This window comes from Mytilus edulis, chromosome 8 (assembly GCF_963676685.1).
Source record: "Mytilus edulis chromosome 8, xbMytEdul2.2, whole genome shotgun sequence".
NCBI classification, from domain to species: domain Eukaryota; kingdom Metazoa; phylum Mollusca; class Bivalvia; order Mytilida; family Mytilidae; genus Mytilus; species Mytilus edulis.
Genome location: NC_092351.1, coordinates 67,843,477 through 67,860,883, shown reverse-complemented (window position 1 = coordinate 67,860,883; position 17,407 = coordinate 67,843,477). Strand labels below are relative to the sequence as shown.

General features: G+C 33.2%; 1 protein-coding gene across 1 annotated transcript; it reads left to right on the top strand.

Moving 5' to 3' along the window:
* The first annotated feature begins 2,807 nt into the window (after positions 1-2,807).
* LOC139486120 (GDP-Man:Man(3)GlcNAc(2)-PP-Dol alpha-1,2-mannosyltransferase-like) lies at positions 2,808-17,407 on the top strand. Its single transcript, XM_071270832.1, has 4 exons — positions 2,808-2,937; positions 6,743-6,963; positions 12,406-13,328; positions 16,708-17,407. The coding sequence occupies exons 2-4, from the start codon at positions 6,758-6,760 to the stop codon at positions 16,986-16,988; spliced, it is 1,410 nt and encodes a 469-aa protein (XP_071126933.1). The 5' UTR covers positions 2,808-2,937; positions 6,743-6,757; the 3' UTR covers positions 16,989-17,407.

Below are 17,407 nucleotides of genomic sequence, written 5' to 3'. Positions count from 1 at the left end.
TTTCGTGAATTCATTATGTCAAAATTTTGAATACAGATTTAGACTGCGAATAAAAAAAATGGCTTAGATAGTTTCTTTTAAGTTTATTTATATAAAAATTTCTAGATCCCCAAGTGGGGGGGGGGGGGGGTAGGACCTTTATCGGGACTCCGGGATCGGGTGTTTTTAAGCTCGGGATTTCGGGATTGACCCTTTCGGGATCGGGGAATTCTTTTTTTCGAATTTCGGGACCTCGGGATTTCGTGTTTTTAAGCCCGGGATTTCGGGATCAGGTGTTTTTTAGTCCGTGATTTCGGTAATTCAGGACCCCTCCTACCCCCTCTCCCAAGTGGCAATAGCAAGAAATGTCTAATTGCACAATATTGGGCAATAGCAAGAAATTTTCAATTGCACAGTATTGCCAATAGCAAGAAATATTCAATTGTACAGTATTGTCCCGTTTTCAATTCTGGTAACTAATGTAATTACTGTCTCCTCCATGTCTGTCTTGAAAAATATTAAATAAATAACACTCCTAATGCTCAGATCGGTTGTCACCGTGCAACACACCATATAGGAAAAACATAGAACTCCTTTTGTCATAAGACACTGTCAAACATCCAAACATACTATCCAAACTCATCTGTGTCCACACTTGTTTGTATATGTTCCAGACCGTATGAGTATTTGGACCGTACGCGTATAGAATATTTGTTCCAACAGGAACAGATATTATGACATTGTTTATAACAAATTTTCCATTGGAACTTCTATTAGGTGGAACAAATATACGTTGACACACGTACGGTCTGGACCGTATGCGTACTTTTTCAATATACGCATACGGTCGGACCGTACGCGTACGGTCTGACTAATATTAAGAATTTGGGCAAGTTTATTAGATACAAATGTATATAACAGATCAACATAACTTAAATATGAAATTAACATAAAAAGTTGAATAGTTATTGTAATAAAAACTTAATATTTTAACTATTTGTAAAAAATCAGGCTTATTTAATCTGTTAATCTCCTGTACTTAGCATGTCAGTAATTCATTAATTACAGCCTAGTATGCTCATAATTTGAAATTGAAGTTATCGGAAGTAAACATAATGTGGGAGGACAATTGTTTTAGAATATTTAGGAACTTTACAAAAAATGCATATATGCAAAGGAACATGCATGAACAAAACATGTTAATGTTAAAAATTTATGACGTTCCTTGTGGAAGCAAGTGTCATCTTGGGCCAGAGTAACAAAATAGGATTCACGGATATAAAATTAAACAAAATTTAATATTTAATTTTAATTTTTCGCTTATTCACTTTATCCATCTAATTGTTCAATTTGTATAACTAAAAATAAAGATTTTGATAAATGTTTGTTAACATTTAACCCATATGATCCCAAAACATGTATGGTCAGCTGGACCGTACGCGTATATGTGAGCCAAAATTTGTTCCTGTGAAAAAAGTTCCAGTGGAACTAATATCACAGGAAATATGTTCTGGGAGAACTTTTTTCATAGATAATTTCAATATAATTTGTTCCATCTCTATGAAATAAGTTCCACACTTTACCTGGTGAAATAAGTACCGGGTTGGTGATATTTGTTCCTTACCTAGTGAAATAGGTTCCAGGTTTATGAGATTTGTTCCTTACCTGGTGAAATAAGTTCTGGGTTTGTGAAATTTGTTCCTCACCTGGTAAAATAAGTTCCTAGTCTGTGAAATATGTTCCACTGGTTAAACAGGTTATCTTATATACTGAACATTTGTCATCAATGAGTTTAAAGTTATCATTCAAGGGCATTATAAAAATAAGTATAATATATTGATAATATAATAAATGAGAAATGTAATTCATCCAATAAGAATCTTAAGGACTATAGCAAATGTTTAATTATAAACGTAAAAAATATCAAAATGACCACTTTAAGCAGAAAAGAGTAGGATAAGAAAAATCTTTTAGAAAAAATTAAAGTCAAAGAACATGAACATAAGAACTAATTTGAAAAGGACGAAATAACTGATTAATGATTGTAAAAGACATGAAGAAACAAAAGACACACTCTTTTGAAACAGTTCCATGACAAGTACATGTATGACTAGAAACAGGGCCATGACAGTTAACAAGAACCAAGACGGAATACCACATAAAACATAGATACAAATTATGATAAATTACCACCACTTTATCCTGTAGAACTTTACAGTCATGCCTAAAATTGCACATGTATCCTATGCCAGCACACTCAGTACAGCATTTAGCTTGCTTTATAATTTAAGTGTAACTTGAAAATGTTTCGCTGTGCAATATGTTGCAAAGGTACATGTTCTTATTTCAGTGAAAATAGGTTTGAGAAGAACTTATTCATTGGTTTCTTTGAAATATGTACATATTGGTCTTAAACTAATATCACAGGAACTTATTTAAAACTTTTAATATTTACTGGAACAAAATTCATGGAGCTATGATATTTGTTCCGGAACTTATTTCATATTTGGTCAAAAAATTAGTTCCGGAACAAATTTTACAGTGCTGGAACATATTTTCTGTGATATAAGTTCCGGCGGTACATATTTCCTATGAAATTTGTTCCAGCGGAACAAATGTCACGCCGGAACATATTTTTTGTTACATATACTCATACGGTCCGACCGTACGCGTATGGTCGGACCGTACGAGTATACGTATACGGTCCGGACCGTACGCGTACGGTCCAAATACTCGTATGGTCTGGAACATATACAAAATTTTATCTATCAATATTGGGGCTGAACGAGGGTCTGAACAACACAATGTCTTCAAAGTGTATTAGACGAGATACTGTTCAAAGGGAAATAATCCTTACCCCGAAAGGTCAATATCTTATTTTGAATAGATGGCGCCACTGTCCGAACCGGATACAGTGTTGTCAAGTTTAGCAACGATATGTTAACTGAATGAGTTTAGGTAATATTTTAGGCTACACCTTTCAGTGTTGTTATTAAGTTTGTCAGTTTATTAATTGCAAGAAATAGAATAACAGAAAGTTTATTGGCAGCATCTTCGCTAACCAAGTTTTACAAGAGGGAATTGTTTTATCGTTTGATCACTATCAGTTCAACAGTTGATTACTACATAAATTATAGGCACTGGCTACGGTTACATGGAAATGTAACAATAATAAAAATATTATTGTTACATTGGAGACTTATTGCCGGAATGCAAAGTTGGGTGAGGAACCGATTAATTACAAATGTAACAATAATTACTGAGGCAACGGTTACATTTTTGTTACATGAAAAACAGTAGACCGAATAATCTGTCTCTTGTGTGGGTACATTTGTCATTTCATATTTTCTTTTCATCATTTGGCTATTTGTTTTGATGTTCTTAAAGATACTACTTGGGATTAGGTGTGACTGTCGAAGGCGAAAAATATAGTTCAATGGTTTCACTTTTTTAAAGTATTTAACTGCACACCTACTCTTATTACTGTCATTATACTTTGGACCAATTTTGTTTATGGTGAAAAAAATAAAACTTTGGATGCGTTTTAAACGAAACTGAAACAATATCAAGACATACATTTCATACAGCTTTATAACTTGACGCAAATTGATAATCAAAAGCAAAGTTTGCTAACTGTAACTTAAATACTAAGAAATTCTGTATGTACCCGTATCCGTGGAGGACGTAATTTCATTCATCAAAAATGTGTCGGACTTTAAAAACAACTTACTGGATTTGTAGAAATTGTCATTGTAAATAAAAAATTACAGTAAATAAATTGTATGTTATAAATGTATGTAATAAATGTCCTCAACTTTTATTATTTAGTACATGTTACTAGTCCCATCGTACATTGCTTTTTTTCATGTAACAACAACGCAATGTAACTGTAGCCTCAATAATTATTGTTACATTCGTAATTAAACCGGTCCTTACCCAACCATGCATTCCGGCATTTAGTCTCCAATGTAACAATAATATTTTTATTTTTATTATTGTTACATTTCCATGTAACCGTAGCCAGTGCCTAATTTATACCTTGGCTTTATAGTTATACATAATTTGTCTTCGGGTCCTTAAATAAGGCTTCTACTGACCTCTCATCTTGGAATGTCATTATGCAATTTCTCATCCATAATGTTAAATCTGAAGGGTTATTCCACTTAATATCATTAGCTGCGCAACCGTAGCTCATAGGTCCTTATGTTATTTTTTGACTATTTGTGGACCATAGAGCTACGGATTTTTCCTATTTCAAAACGATCAGAATTGCGACCCAGGTTCAGGTCGCACTTATTTCCCCCAAAAATATTGTTTATAATGCATAAACATCTTGTCATTATATATTGTTCGTATCGTTAGATATTTTTATAGGATAAAACGTACCTATTTATGTTTAACACTTTTATCTAATTATTTCTATTTGTATACATTCTCTGCCTATTTTGTTCAGCCATATTGAATCTAATATATCTAGAAAAATATCTAACGAAATGAACTATATATAATGACACGCTGTGCATGCATTATTAACAACATTTTTTTTTTTGGAAAGCAAGTGCGACCTGAACCTTGGTCATGTCTACTTTAATTGAAAAATAGTCCGAGATTACTCTGAGGTCAATCTCTGACGTCCAACATCTGTTTTGCCAGAGAAGCTGGGGCCGTGCGACAGCCCCAGCTTCTCTAGCAAAATAGGCGTTGGACATCAGAGTAATCTCAGACTAATTGAAAAATTATTAACTCTCTGTGTTGTCTACACTGTTCTTTAAATAGTTTTAAAGAGTGACCTCTACTTGTATTAGATGGTGCTAAAGTAAATAGGCTCATCCATTTGATATCATCTATACCATGTAACACTTTGTAGACTTGAATCATTTCTCTTCTGTCTTGACGACATTCAAAGTTTGGTGATCCGGATGAAAACAAGTGCAGTAATTATAAATTTGTAAAATTTACATTTGTATGTGACTGGTCAAATACTTGGAAATTAGAATGTTATGCCACTAAATTAAAATCATATATTAATCGTGATGATATTGTTGGTCATTGCCAGGATTAATTATTAATACGCACTCATTTTCTAATGAGACTTTAGAATATACTTTACAAATGTACATTCATCAACAAAAATTTTCACTACAGTATGCCCTCAGGCTTTTCTACATCAGGAAGGTCTAATATTAGTTCAAATAATCTCATTGAAAAGCATTACAAAAAAATAAATAAAAATCCTTTCAAGAATAGGACTAGATATTTCTTGGCCTGAAGAAAAAAGGGCTTTAACATTTTTTAAAACTCGGACAATAACCAACCAGGACTAGCATTATATTTATATAGCAATAAACTGCATGCACTGTTGCACTCGGTTTATGTTTCGTTTATCTTGTTTTCTGGATTTTTTTCACTCTTTGAGACATTCATTGACTTTGTTTTGCCTGGGACATAACACAAAAAAGAATTCAAAAAGATCCATAAAATTTTAAATGTCAAAATTAAAGCCTTTACATGCTTCAATACAGTGACAGTGTATTCAATTGATTTCAAGTGACATAATTTTGATAATATCACATTCAAGACAGGAAGAAGTCCTTGATATTAAAGGGGCACTAGCTACGAGATATATAAGAATCTAATATATTATTTTTTTTGCTCATTCATTAATGAAACCCAAATAGTGAAATAATAATTGCTTTTAGCATCCAGTATGGTTCAATTTTTGTCAAAATAAGCAAAATAACATTGATTATGAATTATTCACTTGCAAGTGAATAATTCGACCTCATTGAATCAATATTCATGTGAACTTCAATTTAACCCCTTAACTTGAGATGGATAAAACGTGAATTGTATGTGTGTAGTTATTTAAAGGATAAGAATGTTAACATTGAAAGTGAAACAAGGGTAAATCTGATCATTTGATTGACTGATTTGATCCACAAAAAACATTCTTATTCAGGTAAAAGCGATTATAAACACTTACAAAAAATGTATTTCAACTACATGTATAATATGAAATTAGATAGACCTAAAATAACCCAACAGCATGAGTTTGCTTCATCTATTTATATCTATATTTATGTTTACATCGCTTATATGGTCATCGGATGACTTTAGAGGTCAACTAGATAATTAATTAGATGGCGTTTTGACTAAAATCCACATGAAAAATTGAAAAGAAGCTACATATTTTCATGCCAGTGCCCTGTTAATTTTTTTTATTTTAGACTTTTTAGAAGTCCATGTGGATGACAATGTGTTTGGTTTAATTGACATACCTTCTTCTTTTCTTTCTATACAAAACAAATATAACATTAATGTCCTGATAAATTCTTTCATTTGATGACCAGATTAAAAAGTGAGTGACAGTATAGTACATGTAATTTCTGGTCATTGTTCCTTCAAAATTATGACCATCTTGCATACTTAGAACATGTTTTTTCATAAATACAGGAAAATTATGTTTATAAGAAAAAAATTTAATTACAATACACACATATAAAGGGAAATGTTGTAATAACTATACATAACCTGAAGACAAAATCAGTACAAATGCTTTATTTAAATTTCAATTATTTATTCATAATAAAGTGTATTATATAAAAATTAAGTGCAATTGATTGGATGTAAATGCATGTTTTCGAAATATATATTGAAATATAGTTTTCAAGAAGTTCATAAATACATGATGTATATTCATATATGTGTACATAAACATTTGATTTTCTGCTGTCTACATTTATTTTCTTGGATTTTTTTTCAGTGTTGTCCATTCAAAATGCTGGTATTTTTCTGTATTGTTATATCTACATTAATATGCATACCTTTGTTGATGCGATATTGGATTAAACATCGATCGAAAAATTTACTACCACACTTAAAGAAAAAAGGGGAGATAACTGTTGGATTTTTCCATCCATACTGTAATGCTGGTGGAGGAGGAGAAAGGGTTCTATGGACGGCTATCAGAGCTTTACAAAACAGGTAACTACGGACAGCTATCAGAGCTTTACAAAACAGGTAACTATGGACAGCTAACAGAGCTTTACAAAACAGGTAACTATGGACAGCTATCAGAGCTTTACAAAACAGGTAACTACGGACAGCTATCAGAGCTTTACAAAACAGGTAATTACGGACAGCTATCAGAGCTTTACAAAACAGGTAACTATGGACAGCTATCAGAGCTTTACAAAACAGGTAACTATGGACAGCTATCAGAACTTTACAAAACAGGTAACTACGGACAGCTATCAGAGCTTTACAAAATAGGTAACTATGGACAGCTATCAGAGCTATACAAAACAGGTAACTATGGACAGCTATCAGAGCTTCACAAAACAGGTAACTATGGACAGCTATCAGAGCTTTACAAAACAGGTAACTATGGACAGCTATCAGAGCTTTACAGAATAGGTAATATATGGACAGCTATCAGAGCTTTACAAAACAGGTTATTATGGACAGCTATCAGAGCTTTACAAAACAGGTAACCTTGGACAGCTATCAGAGCTTTACAAAACAGGTAACTTTGGACAGCTATTAGAGCTTTTCAAAACAGGTAACTATGGACAGCTATTAGAGCTTTTCAAAACAGGTAGCTATGGACAGCTATTAGAACTTTACAGAACAGGTAACTATTGACAGCTATGCAAGGTTTACAGAACAGGACACCATGGACAGCTATCATATAGCTATCATATACAAAGAAGATGTGGTATGATTGCCAATGAGACAACTCTCCACAAGAGACCAAATGACACAGACAGTAAATGAAATAGAACATAAATGTAATTGAATATATAGACAGCTCTCTCACAAGTAAAACTACAACTGTAAAAATATATGAACATACAATACAGGCAATTACAGAGCCTTACAGAAAAAAAATCGTGTTACAGCTTTCAGAGCATACAGATTAGGTTTATATGGACAGTATTTAAAAAAAAAACAGCTTTACAGAGCAGGTTCTAATCTTGCACATACATGTATGATATATATGCAATAAAATTGTTAATAATTTTTTTTTAAACCAGACTGAACAAAAGTTTGTCATTGATATTATTAATGACTACTGCTCCTACAACAACAAAATAAGGACAAAATATTACACCAAAAAACTTTAAATTGTTTTTGTCTAGCCTGCAACTTATGTCGCAGAAAGCTCGACTTAGGGATAGTGAGGCGGGGTGGCAGCTTTTGCTTTCTTCTTAAAAGCTTTATATTTTAAAAGATGGAAGACCTGGATGCTTCATACTTTGTATATAGATGCCTCATGTTATGAAGTTTCTGTCATTCACATGTCCAATGTCCTTGACCTCATTTTCATGGTTCATAGACTTGAAAAAAAGTTCAGATTTTTTGTAATGTTAAATTCTCTCTTATTATAAGTAATAGGATAACTGTGTTTGGTATGTGCATACCTTGCAAGGTCCTCGTGCCCATCAGACAGTTTTCACTTGACCTCGACCTCATTTCATGGATCAGTGAACAAGGTTAAGTTTTGGTGGTCAAGTCCATATCTCAGATACTATAAGCAATAGGTCTTGTATATTCATTGTATGGAAGGACTTTAAGGTGTACATGTCCAACTGGCATGTGTCATCTGACCTTGACCTCATTTTTATGGTTCAGTGGTTATAGTTAAGTTTTTGCGTTTTGGTCTGTTTTTTAGCTCACCTGGCCAGAAGGGCCAAGTGAGCTTTTCCCATCACTTTGCGTCCATCGTCGTTGTTAACTTTTACAAAAATCTTCTCCGCTGAAACTACTGGGCCAAATTAAAGCAAACTTGGCCACAATCATCATTAGGGTATCTAGTTTAAAAAATGTGTCCGGTGACCCGGCCAACCAACCAAGATGGCCGCCATGGCTAAAAATAGAACATAGGGGTAAAATGCAGTTTTTGGCTTATAACTCAAAAACCAAAGTATTTAGAGCAAATCTGACAGGAGTAAAATGGTTTATCAGGTCAAGATCTATCTGCCCTGAAATTTTCAGATGAATCGGACAACCCGCTATTGGGTTGCTGCCCCAGAATTGGTAATTTTAAGGAAATTTCGCTGTTTTTAACCGGATTTTTGTGACAAAAATGTCGGTTATTGCTTTGGGGATGTACGGCGGGCGGGCGGGCAGGCGGCAATCAAATGTTGTCCGTGCATTTACTTTTGAACGGTTCAACCAAAGCTTTTAAAATTTTAATATGTTATTACTGACAACTATACGAAGGTCAAGATCAATAATGGCGATTTTGACTTTTACCGTTCAGGAGTTATGGTTCTTGAAAGATTGAAAAAAGGAGTTTCCAGTCGTGTTTGTGCATTTACGCATGAACTGTTCTACCAAAGCTTCCCAAATTTTAATATGTTGTTACTGATGACAGAATGGAGGTCAAGTTCAATAATGGCGATTTTGACTTTTACCGTTCAGGAGTTATGGTTCTTGAAAGATTGAAAAATGGAGTTTCCAGTCGTGTCCGTGCATTTATGCATGAACTGTTCTACCAAAGCTTCTGAAATTTTAATATGCTGTTACTGATGACAAAATGGAAGTCAAGTTCAATAATGACGATTTTGACTTTTACCATTCAGGAGTTATGGTTCTTGAAAGATTGAAAAATGGTGTTTCCCGTCGTGTCCGTGCATTTTCTCATGAACCATTCAACCAAAGCTTTTGAAATTTTAATATGATGTTACTGATGACAAAATAGAGGTCAAGGACAATAATGACGATTTTGACTTTTACCGTTCAGGAGTTATGGTTCTTGAAAGATTGAAAAATGGAGTTTCCAGTCGTGTCCGTGCATTTATGCATGAACTGTTCTACCAAAGCTTCCGAAATTTTAATATGCTGTTACTGATGACAAAATGGAGGTCAAGTTTAATAATGACGATTTTGACTTTTACCATTCAGGAGTTATGGTTCTTGAAAGATTGAAAAATGGTGTTTCCCGTCGTGTCCGTGCATTTTCTCATGAACCATTCAACCAAAGCTTTTGAAATTTTAATATGATGTTACTGATGACAAAATAGAGGTCAAGTTCAATAATGACGATTTTGACTTTTACCGTTCAGGAGTTATGGTTCTTGAAAGATCGTAAAATGGTGTTTCCAGACTTTTACCGTTCAGGAGTTATGGTTCTTGAAAGATCGTAAAATGGTGTTTCCAGACTTTTACCGTTCAGGAGTTATGGTTCTTGAAAGATCGTAAAATGGTGTTTCCATTCACGTTGTTGTATTTACTCATGAACCTTTCAATCTAAGCTTTTCAAATTTTAATATGTTGATACATCTGATGACAAAATGGAGGTCAAATTTGATATTGACGATTTTCACTTTCACCATTCATCAGTAATGGTTCTTGTGATATTGCCAGGGCACAAATAAATGTTAATAAATCCGGTGTGCTGTCGTTGTGACAGCCTCTTGTTGGTTATTATCTTGAATATTATTATAGATAGAGATAAACTGTAAACAGCAATAATGTTCAGCAAAGTAAGATTTACAAGTAAGTCAATGTGATTGAAATGGTCAGTTGACCCCTTTAGGAGTAATTGCCCTTTATAGTCGATTTTAAACCATTTTCCATAAATCTTTTACAAAAATCTTCTCCTCTGAAACTACTGGGTCAAATTAATCCAAACTTAGCCACAATCATCTTTGGGGTATTTAGTTTCAAAAATGTGTCCAGTGACCCGTCCATCAAATCAAGATGGCCGCCACAGCTAAAATAGAACATAGGGGTAAAATGCAGTTTTTGGCTTATAACTCAAAAACCAAAGCATTTAGAGCAAATCTGACATGGGTTAAAACTGTTTAAGATCTATCTGCCCTGAAATTTTCAGATGAATCAGACAACCTGTTGTTGGGTTGCTGCCCCTGAATCGGTAATTTTAAGGAAATTTTGCTGTTTTTGGTTATTATCTTGAATATTATTATAGATAGAGATAAACTGTAAACAGCAATAATGTTCAGTCAGCAAAGTAAGATTTACAAATAAGTCAACATGACCGAAATGGTCAATTCACCACCGAAGGAGTTATTGTCCTTTATAGTCAATTTTTTCATAAAATTTTGTAAATTTTTATTAACATTTTCCACTGAAACTACTGGGCCAAGTTCATTATAGATAGAGATAATTGTAAGCAGCAAGACTGTTTAGTAAAGTAAGATGTACAAAAACATCACCATCACCAAAACACAATTTTGTCATGAATCCATCTGCTTCCTTTGTTTAATATTCACATAGACCAAGGTGAGCGACACAGGCTCTAAAACACAGGCTCTTTAGAGCCTCTAGTCTTATACTGTATGCAATAGGATTACTATATTTGATGTATGGAATGATTGTAAGGTGCACAGCAGGTGTCATCTGACCTTGACCTCATTTTCATGGTTCAGTGGTCAAAGTTAAGTTTTTAAGTTTTGGTCTTCTTTTTTTTCTAATACTATATGCAATAGATCAACTATATTTGGTGTATGGAAATATCTTATGTCATACACCAAATATATGTCAGTGGTGCAGGTTTTATTTTTCCTTGACCTTATTGTCACAATTCATTGCTCAGTGTTAAATTTTTGTGTTTTGGTCTGTTTTTCTTAAACTATAAGTAATAGGTAAACTATATTTGTTATATGGATGAATTGTTAGCTGTTCATGTCTGCCTGGCATGGTGTATCTGACCTTCACCTCATTTTCATGGTTCAATGGTCAATGTTTAGTTTTCTTGGTTAATGTGACGTTTGTAATAAAGCTTTACATTTGAGATTATCAACATAATATCAATGATTATTAAAGAAGGCGAGACATTTCAGCCTGTGCACTCTTGTGTTCATTTTCCATGGAGTTGTCACTTTAACTTGGACGTATTAGTTTGAATATCCCCTTTGTGTCTTTGGGTTCTCTTTTGAATTTAATTGACCCGATAAATTCCGTATTAGGACAACTGAACACTGTGTAACGAATTTATCCTGATTTTGTTATATTACATATTATTATATTCAAATTCTATTTTAGGACAATATCAATAATATATTATAGATATTTAATCTAAAACTGTGAAAAAATAAAAATATTATGATTATAAAGCAACTCATTTTTTTTATTAGGTCAATGGTATAAGGGAGATAATTCCAATTGACGTGATAAAAAATTGTACTGAAATTTATTAGGACAATATCAGCCAATCAAATTGCGAGAAATTACTCTAAATCAGGATACATTTATTTGTCTGTAATATAGTATTCATTCAAAAGTCTTCTTGATATCAAATATCTTCTATATTGGTTTGACTCAAGTACTGAAATTAGTCATTGTTCCTGTTAGCTTCTTCTTCTGTTAGCAATGAGGCTTTAAACTTTCTTTTATACAATGTACATGTATTGTGAAATACTTTTTTTTACTGTGAACTGTGTTTTCTTGTCTTTCCAGATATTCCAGAATTCAATGTATTGTTTACACAGGAGATACAGAAGCTACTGGATCCGACATATTACAGAGAGCCAAACAGAGGTTTAACATCAGTATCCCATCTACAGTAGAGTTTGTGTTTCTAACAAAAAGATATTTGGTAGAAGCTGAGAAGTATCCGTACTTTACATTGCTAGGACAGAGTTTAGGGTCTATGGTGTTAGGATGGGAAGCTTTGATGAAGTATGTTCCTGATATTTACATTGATAGTATGGGTTATGCCTTTACCTTGCCATTGTTTAAGTATTTAGGAGGATGTCAGACAGTGAGTTATGTTCATTATCCTACCATCAGTACGGACATGTTACAACGTGTATCAGATAGAACCCAATCACACAATAACGCTTCATTCATCTCACAAAGTCCAACACTTAGCTGGGCTAAAACTCAATATTATAAAATGTTTGCATACTTGTATGGAATAATGGGTAGGCGGTCAGACAAAGTTATGGTAAATTCTACATGGACATTTAATCACATCCAAAAGCTATGGAAAGTTGCTGACAGAACATACATTATCTATCCTCCATGTGATATTTCAGAGTTTACCAAAATTCCTCTAACAAACTGTCATGTGCAGAAAACAATAGTGTCTATTGCACAGTTTAGACCAGAAAAGGACCATGGTTTGCAGATACGATCATTTTCTAAATTCCTTAAAAGTCATTCAAAAGATAAACAGATTTACAAGCTACTTTTAGTTGGAAGTTGTCGCAATGAAGGAGACTCAACAAGAGTGAAAGAACTAAGAGATTTATGTACCATGTTAAACATTGAAGATAATGTAGAATTTAAATTAAATGTTAGTTTTGAAGAGCTTAAAGATTTGATGTCGACTTCTGTCATTGGAATTCATACTATGTGGAATGAACATTTTGGCATAGGTAAATACTTGAATTACTTGAATTATATTGACCAAACTGAATTTGGCAAAAATGATTCATTTCACATATTCACACATTTTGTTAAAAGCAAAACTTATTTTTATTTATATTTTTTTAATCAAATTATCATACAGTGACTTGACTGTTAGTGTTTCTATCCACCAATTGCAACTCATTCAAAATTTTGACCAAATTGCAATTTGTTTTATAAAATCAAATTGTTCAACTGGTCAGAATATTGAACAAATTGTTCAGCCAAAATGTAAAAGTGCAAGGTGATAAAATAAAATATACTTACAATCCTATAAGACTTTAACTCCACTTTAATGATGTTATTACTAAATTTGTCTATCAATCTGTATAGTTATATTATAGCCATTACCATACTAAAGGTAAAATGTTTTATTTTGAATTGCTATAAAAAAGTCCAAACTAAGCTTTAATATAGTAATGGCTATAATATAACTATACAGATTGATTGACTGATTTAGTAATACCATCAATAAAGTGGAGTTTATAAAGTCTTATAGGATTGTAAGTATGTTTTATTTTATCACCTTGCACTTTCACGACTTGACTGTGGTTTTCTACAGCAGTTGGTTCAAATTTCTGACCAGTTGAACAATTTGGTTTAATAAAATAAATTGCAATTTGGTCAAAATTTTGAATGAATTGCAATTGGTGGATAGCAACACTTAGGCAGCAACCATTTGATTTTCTGGGGGGGGGGCCTATGGGTTTTTTTTCTGGACAAATTTTATTTTTCGCCTGCAGCGAAAAACAATCTATTTTTTTCAAGACAAGTCGAAAACAATTTTTTTCTTTCTATTTTAGCATTACATATAGTGGCAGCTGAGGGTGAAACAAACAATTTTTTTTTCTCAGAATCAAAAACAAATTATTTTTTTCTCCAAAAACTGGAAACAAACTTTTTTTTTAGCCCCCCCCCCCCCCCCAGAAAATCAAATGGTTGCTGCCTTACAGTCAAGTCACTGTAAACAAAAAAAAATCATACATTGTAGTTACTGTTGATTTATTTATTTTCAACTGCGAGAATAAAGGAAAACTTGTATGTTCCTGGATATTTAATTTCGTGGTTTTGCTGAGGTCTGCATACAACCCTATAGAAAATTTGTCCTTTGTTGAACATTTAATTTTGTGGTTTTCCTGTACCCACGAAATTCATGAAATTTGGTATCCAAGGAATAATAATACATCCACTGTAATCACCATAAGCAGTTTCATATGTTTTTTTATATTATTCTAGAGTTTTGTGACTTTTCACAGTCATATTTTAAGCAATATTTATATGCCTAAGGGTCTTATTAGTTACATAGTGTGCTAGTGACCTAATACGGTATATATGGGGTCAGTAAATTACATTTATGGGGTGAGAGCGAATATAAAATAAATGTATACGGTATATATGGGGTCAGCAAATTACATATGGGGTGAGAGCGGAGGTCGAATCCCCATATGGAGTTTACTGACCCCATATATACCGTATTAGGTCACTAGCACACTATGTAACGAATTGATCTTACCGACTATCTAACGTGTGAAATTTAGACTAGTGACCTATCAAAATGAGCAAGTCTTCAATACTTTTAGCATTAAGAAACTACTTCCATTGATTCTACAAAAACAGATACCAACAATGACAACTAGTTAGGCTTAAATGTGTTTTATGAATTTATTTCAATCTTAATCATCAATTTCTTTGTCTGTTGAAACCTGTACGATTTTTTTCTAAATGCAGTTTTGTTTTTATAAAGGAACGTAACACCACTACTAACCATGTATGAAATAAGGCCCACCTCCCCAATACCTTATATGGAAAATAAAGGGACGTAACACCACTACTAACCGTGTATGAGATAAGCCCCGCCTCCCTACCTAATATTAAATATACACAGTCTCCATGAGGGCGCTTTCAACCAATCACATTCTTAGAAATGTATAGGAGGTAAGATAAAAGGGTATCCCCATCCTTTCATGTTTCATTTTATTTGCTTCTTATTTAATTCCTTCTAAATATTATTTCATTTTATTCTTTCAACAATATGTACAACTAGATTTGCCATAGCGGATGGCACCCTTCCCCTATTGCCAGGCGAGCGGCAGCCATTTAGAAGATTACAAAGTCAAAGAGTGCATCTACACATTCCAATTATCATTTTTATTAAGTTTCATTAAGTTTGGAGCATTTTGAATTTTTTGACATTTTTGCTGTTTCCATGGTAACGGCGGCCATTTTAAAAATTCCAACTTCAAAAGTCAACTCTACTTATGCGAGTGACCATTTCTGTGAAGTTTCATCCAGTTTGCAGCATTTTTACTTTTTTGAATTTTTTTGCATTGTTTCCATGGTAACAAAAGCCATTTTGGAAATTCCAACACCAAAAGTTTCATCTGCCAATGTTGCTCATTGTTACTGTCAAGTTTCATTAAGTTTGGAGCATGTTGATATTTTTGAAATTTTTGGTGTTGTTTCCATGGCAACATAGTAGTTCCAATGAGTACCAAAATCATCCAACACCTGTATATAGTGGGCACCTACATTGTGTTAAAATATAATGATTCTGAGTAAAAGCATATCCAAACAGTTCACCAAAACGAAAAAACTGGATTTTTTCACATTTGTTCCGTTTCCATGGTAACGGCAGCCATCTTGAAAGTGCCAACCCCAAAAAGCAAATCTTCATCTGGTGGTTAACATTATGGTATAGTTCCATCTTCTTGGGTCCATTCACATTAGAGTTCCAGACTGGACAAAAATGTGTGGAAGAAAAATAATAATAAAAAAAAAAAAAAAAAAAAAAAGAAACGTAGAATAACAATATGTCACCCAAACTCCGTTTAGGGTGCCATAATATTAAGGGTGTACAATGTGCTCTTGATACAGCTGCTAATTATTTTTATCGCAGTGGGTAAATTATCATGTTGTGATTGGTTTAACGCTCTCACATGGTGACACGTTAATGGTGTCGTCATCTATTAACGTTGTTCTGTTTCATCCTTTATTTTTCAACAAAACGCAGGAGAAAAAGTCCAGCGTGCAATAAATTCGTTATATGGTTAACTACTAGCCCCCTACGGATCCATAGAGGGTGAATAAAATCATAGGGGATTCAGCCTCCAGCCTCACCCCCTATGGATTTTACTAACCCTCTATGGATCCGTAGGGGGTCAGTAGCGAACCATATAACTTATAATGGTCTTACAGAAAAAAAAACATGTTTGTTAGTAGTTAAGATTATAAAACAGTACCGGTGTATGTGAGATTTTGACTATTTTTTATATGCGCGTCACTGATAAGTCTTATGTACACAAAAAGACCATTGGATTATCAAATTTGTACCTTTAATTACTATTTCAGGAGTTGTGGAGTTAATGGCAGCAGGAACTATTATATTAGCCCATAATTCTGGTGGCCCAAAGCTTGACATTGTCACAGACTATAATCATCAAAAGACAGGATATCTGGCAGAGGATGTAGATTCTTATTCTGCAGCCATGGAAACAATATTTAATTTAAAAGATGAGGAAAGTCTGGTCATTAGACAAAATGCTAGACTATCTGTAGAAAGATTCAGTGAAGGTGAATTTGAGAGAGGATTTTTGATGGTGTGTGAATCGCTTTTACAAAAAGATCCATAAAGAATTTTATTGAATTCTATAAATTTTTGCATTGATTGCCTTTGCTAATGCCATTTTGAAAATCCTTTTAAATATTTATTTTTCTTTTTGAAGCATCACAATATTTTAAGAGCAAATGATTCAGTGTTGACCCCTATATGATTTTTTCATTACTATTTGCACACACACATTTTTTTGCCTAGTCAATTAAAATACCGCTAGGTCATAAAAAAAAAAATCCTTTTAGAGATAATTGGGATTGAAATTAAAATGTTAGACAATTGCTCATATTTGTGTTTCTTGCAATTGTCTATCTTTTGGACAGACATAACATTTTTGTTTAAAAAAATAAACATGAATTAATTGGATTTATGGAACAATTTAAGTAAAACATTGGTTTTGATTGTTATTGTCTTTTACGAAAAAAAACAAGAATTTTT

What these genes read in the sequence shown, in the direction of transcription:
- LOC139486120 (XM_071270832.1), top strand. Translation starts at nt 6,758, where the DNA reads ATGCTGGTATTTTTCTGTATTGTTATATCTACATTAATATGCATACCT. An exon ending in ATCAGAGCTTTACAAAACAG is followed by an intron (nt 6,964 to 12,405) that starts GTAACTACGGAC and finishes TTGTCTTTCCAG; the next exon opens with ATATTCCAGAATTCAATGTA. An exon ending in GAATGAACATTTTGGCATAG is followed by an intron (nt 13,329 to 16,707) that starts GTAAATACTTGA and finishes TTACTATTTCAG; the next exon opens with GAGTTGTGGAGTTAATGGCA.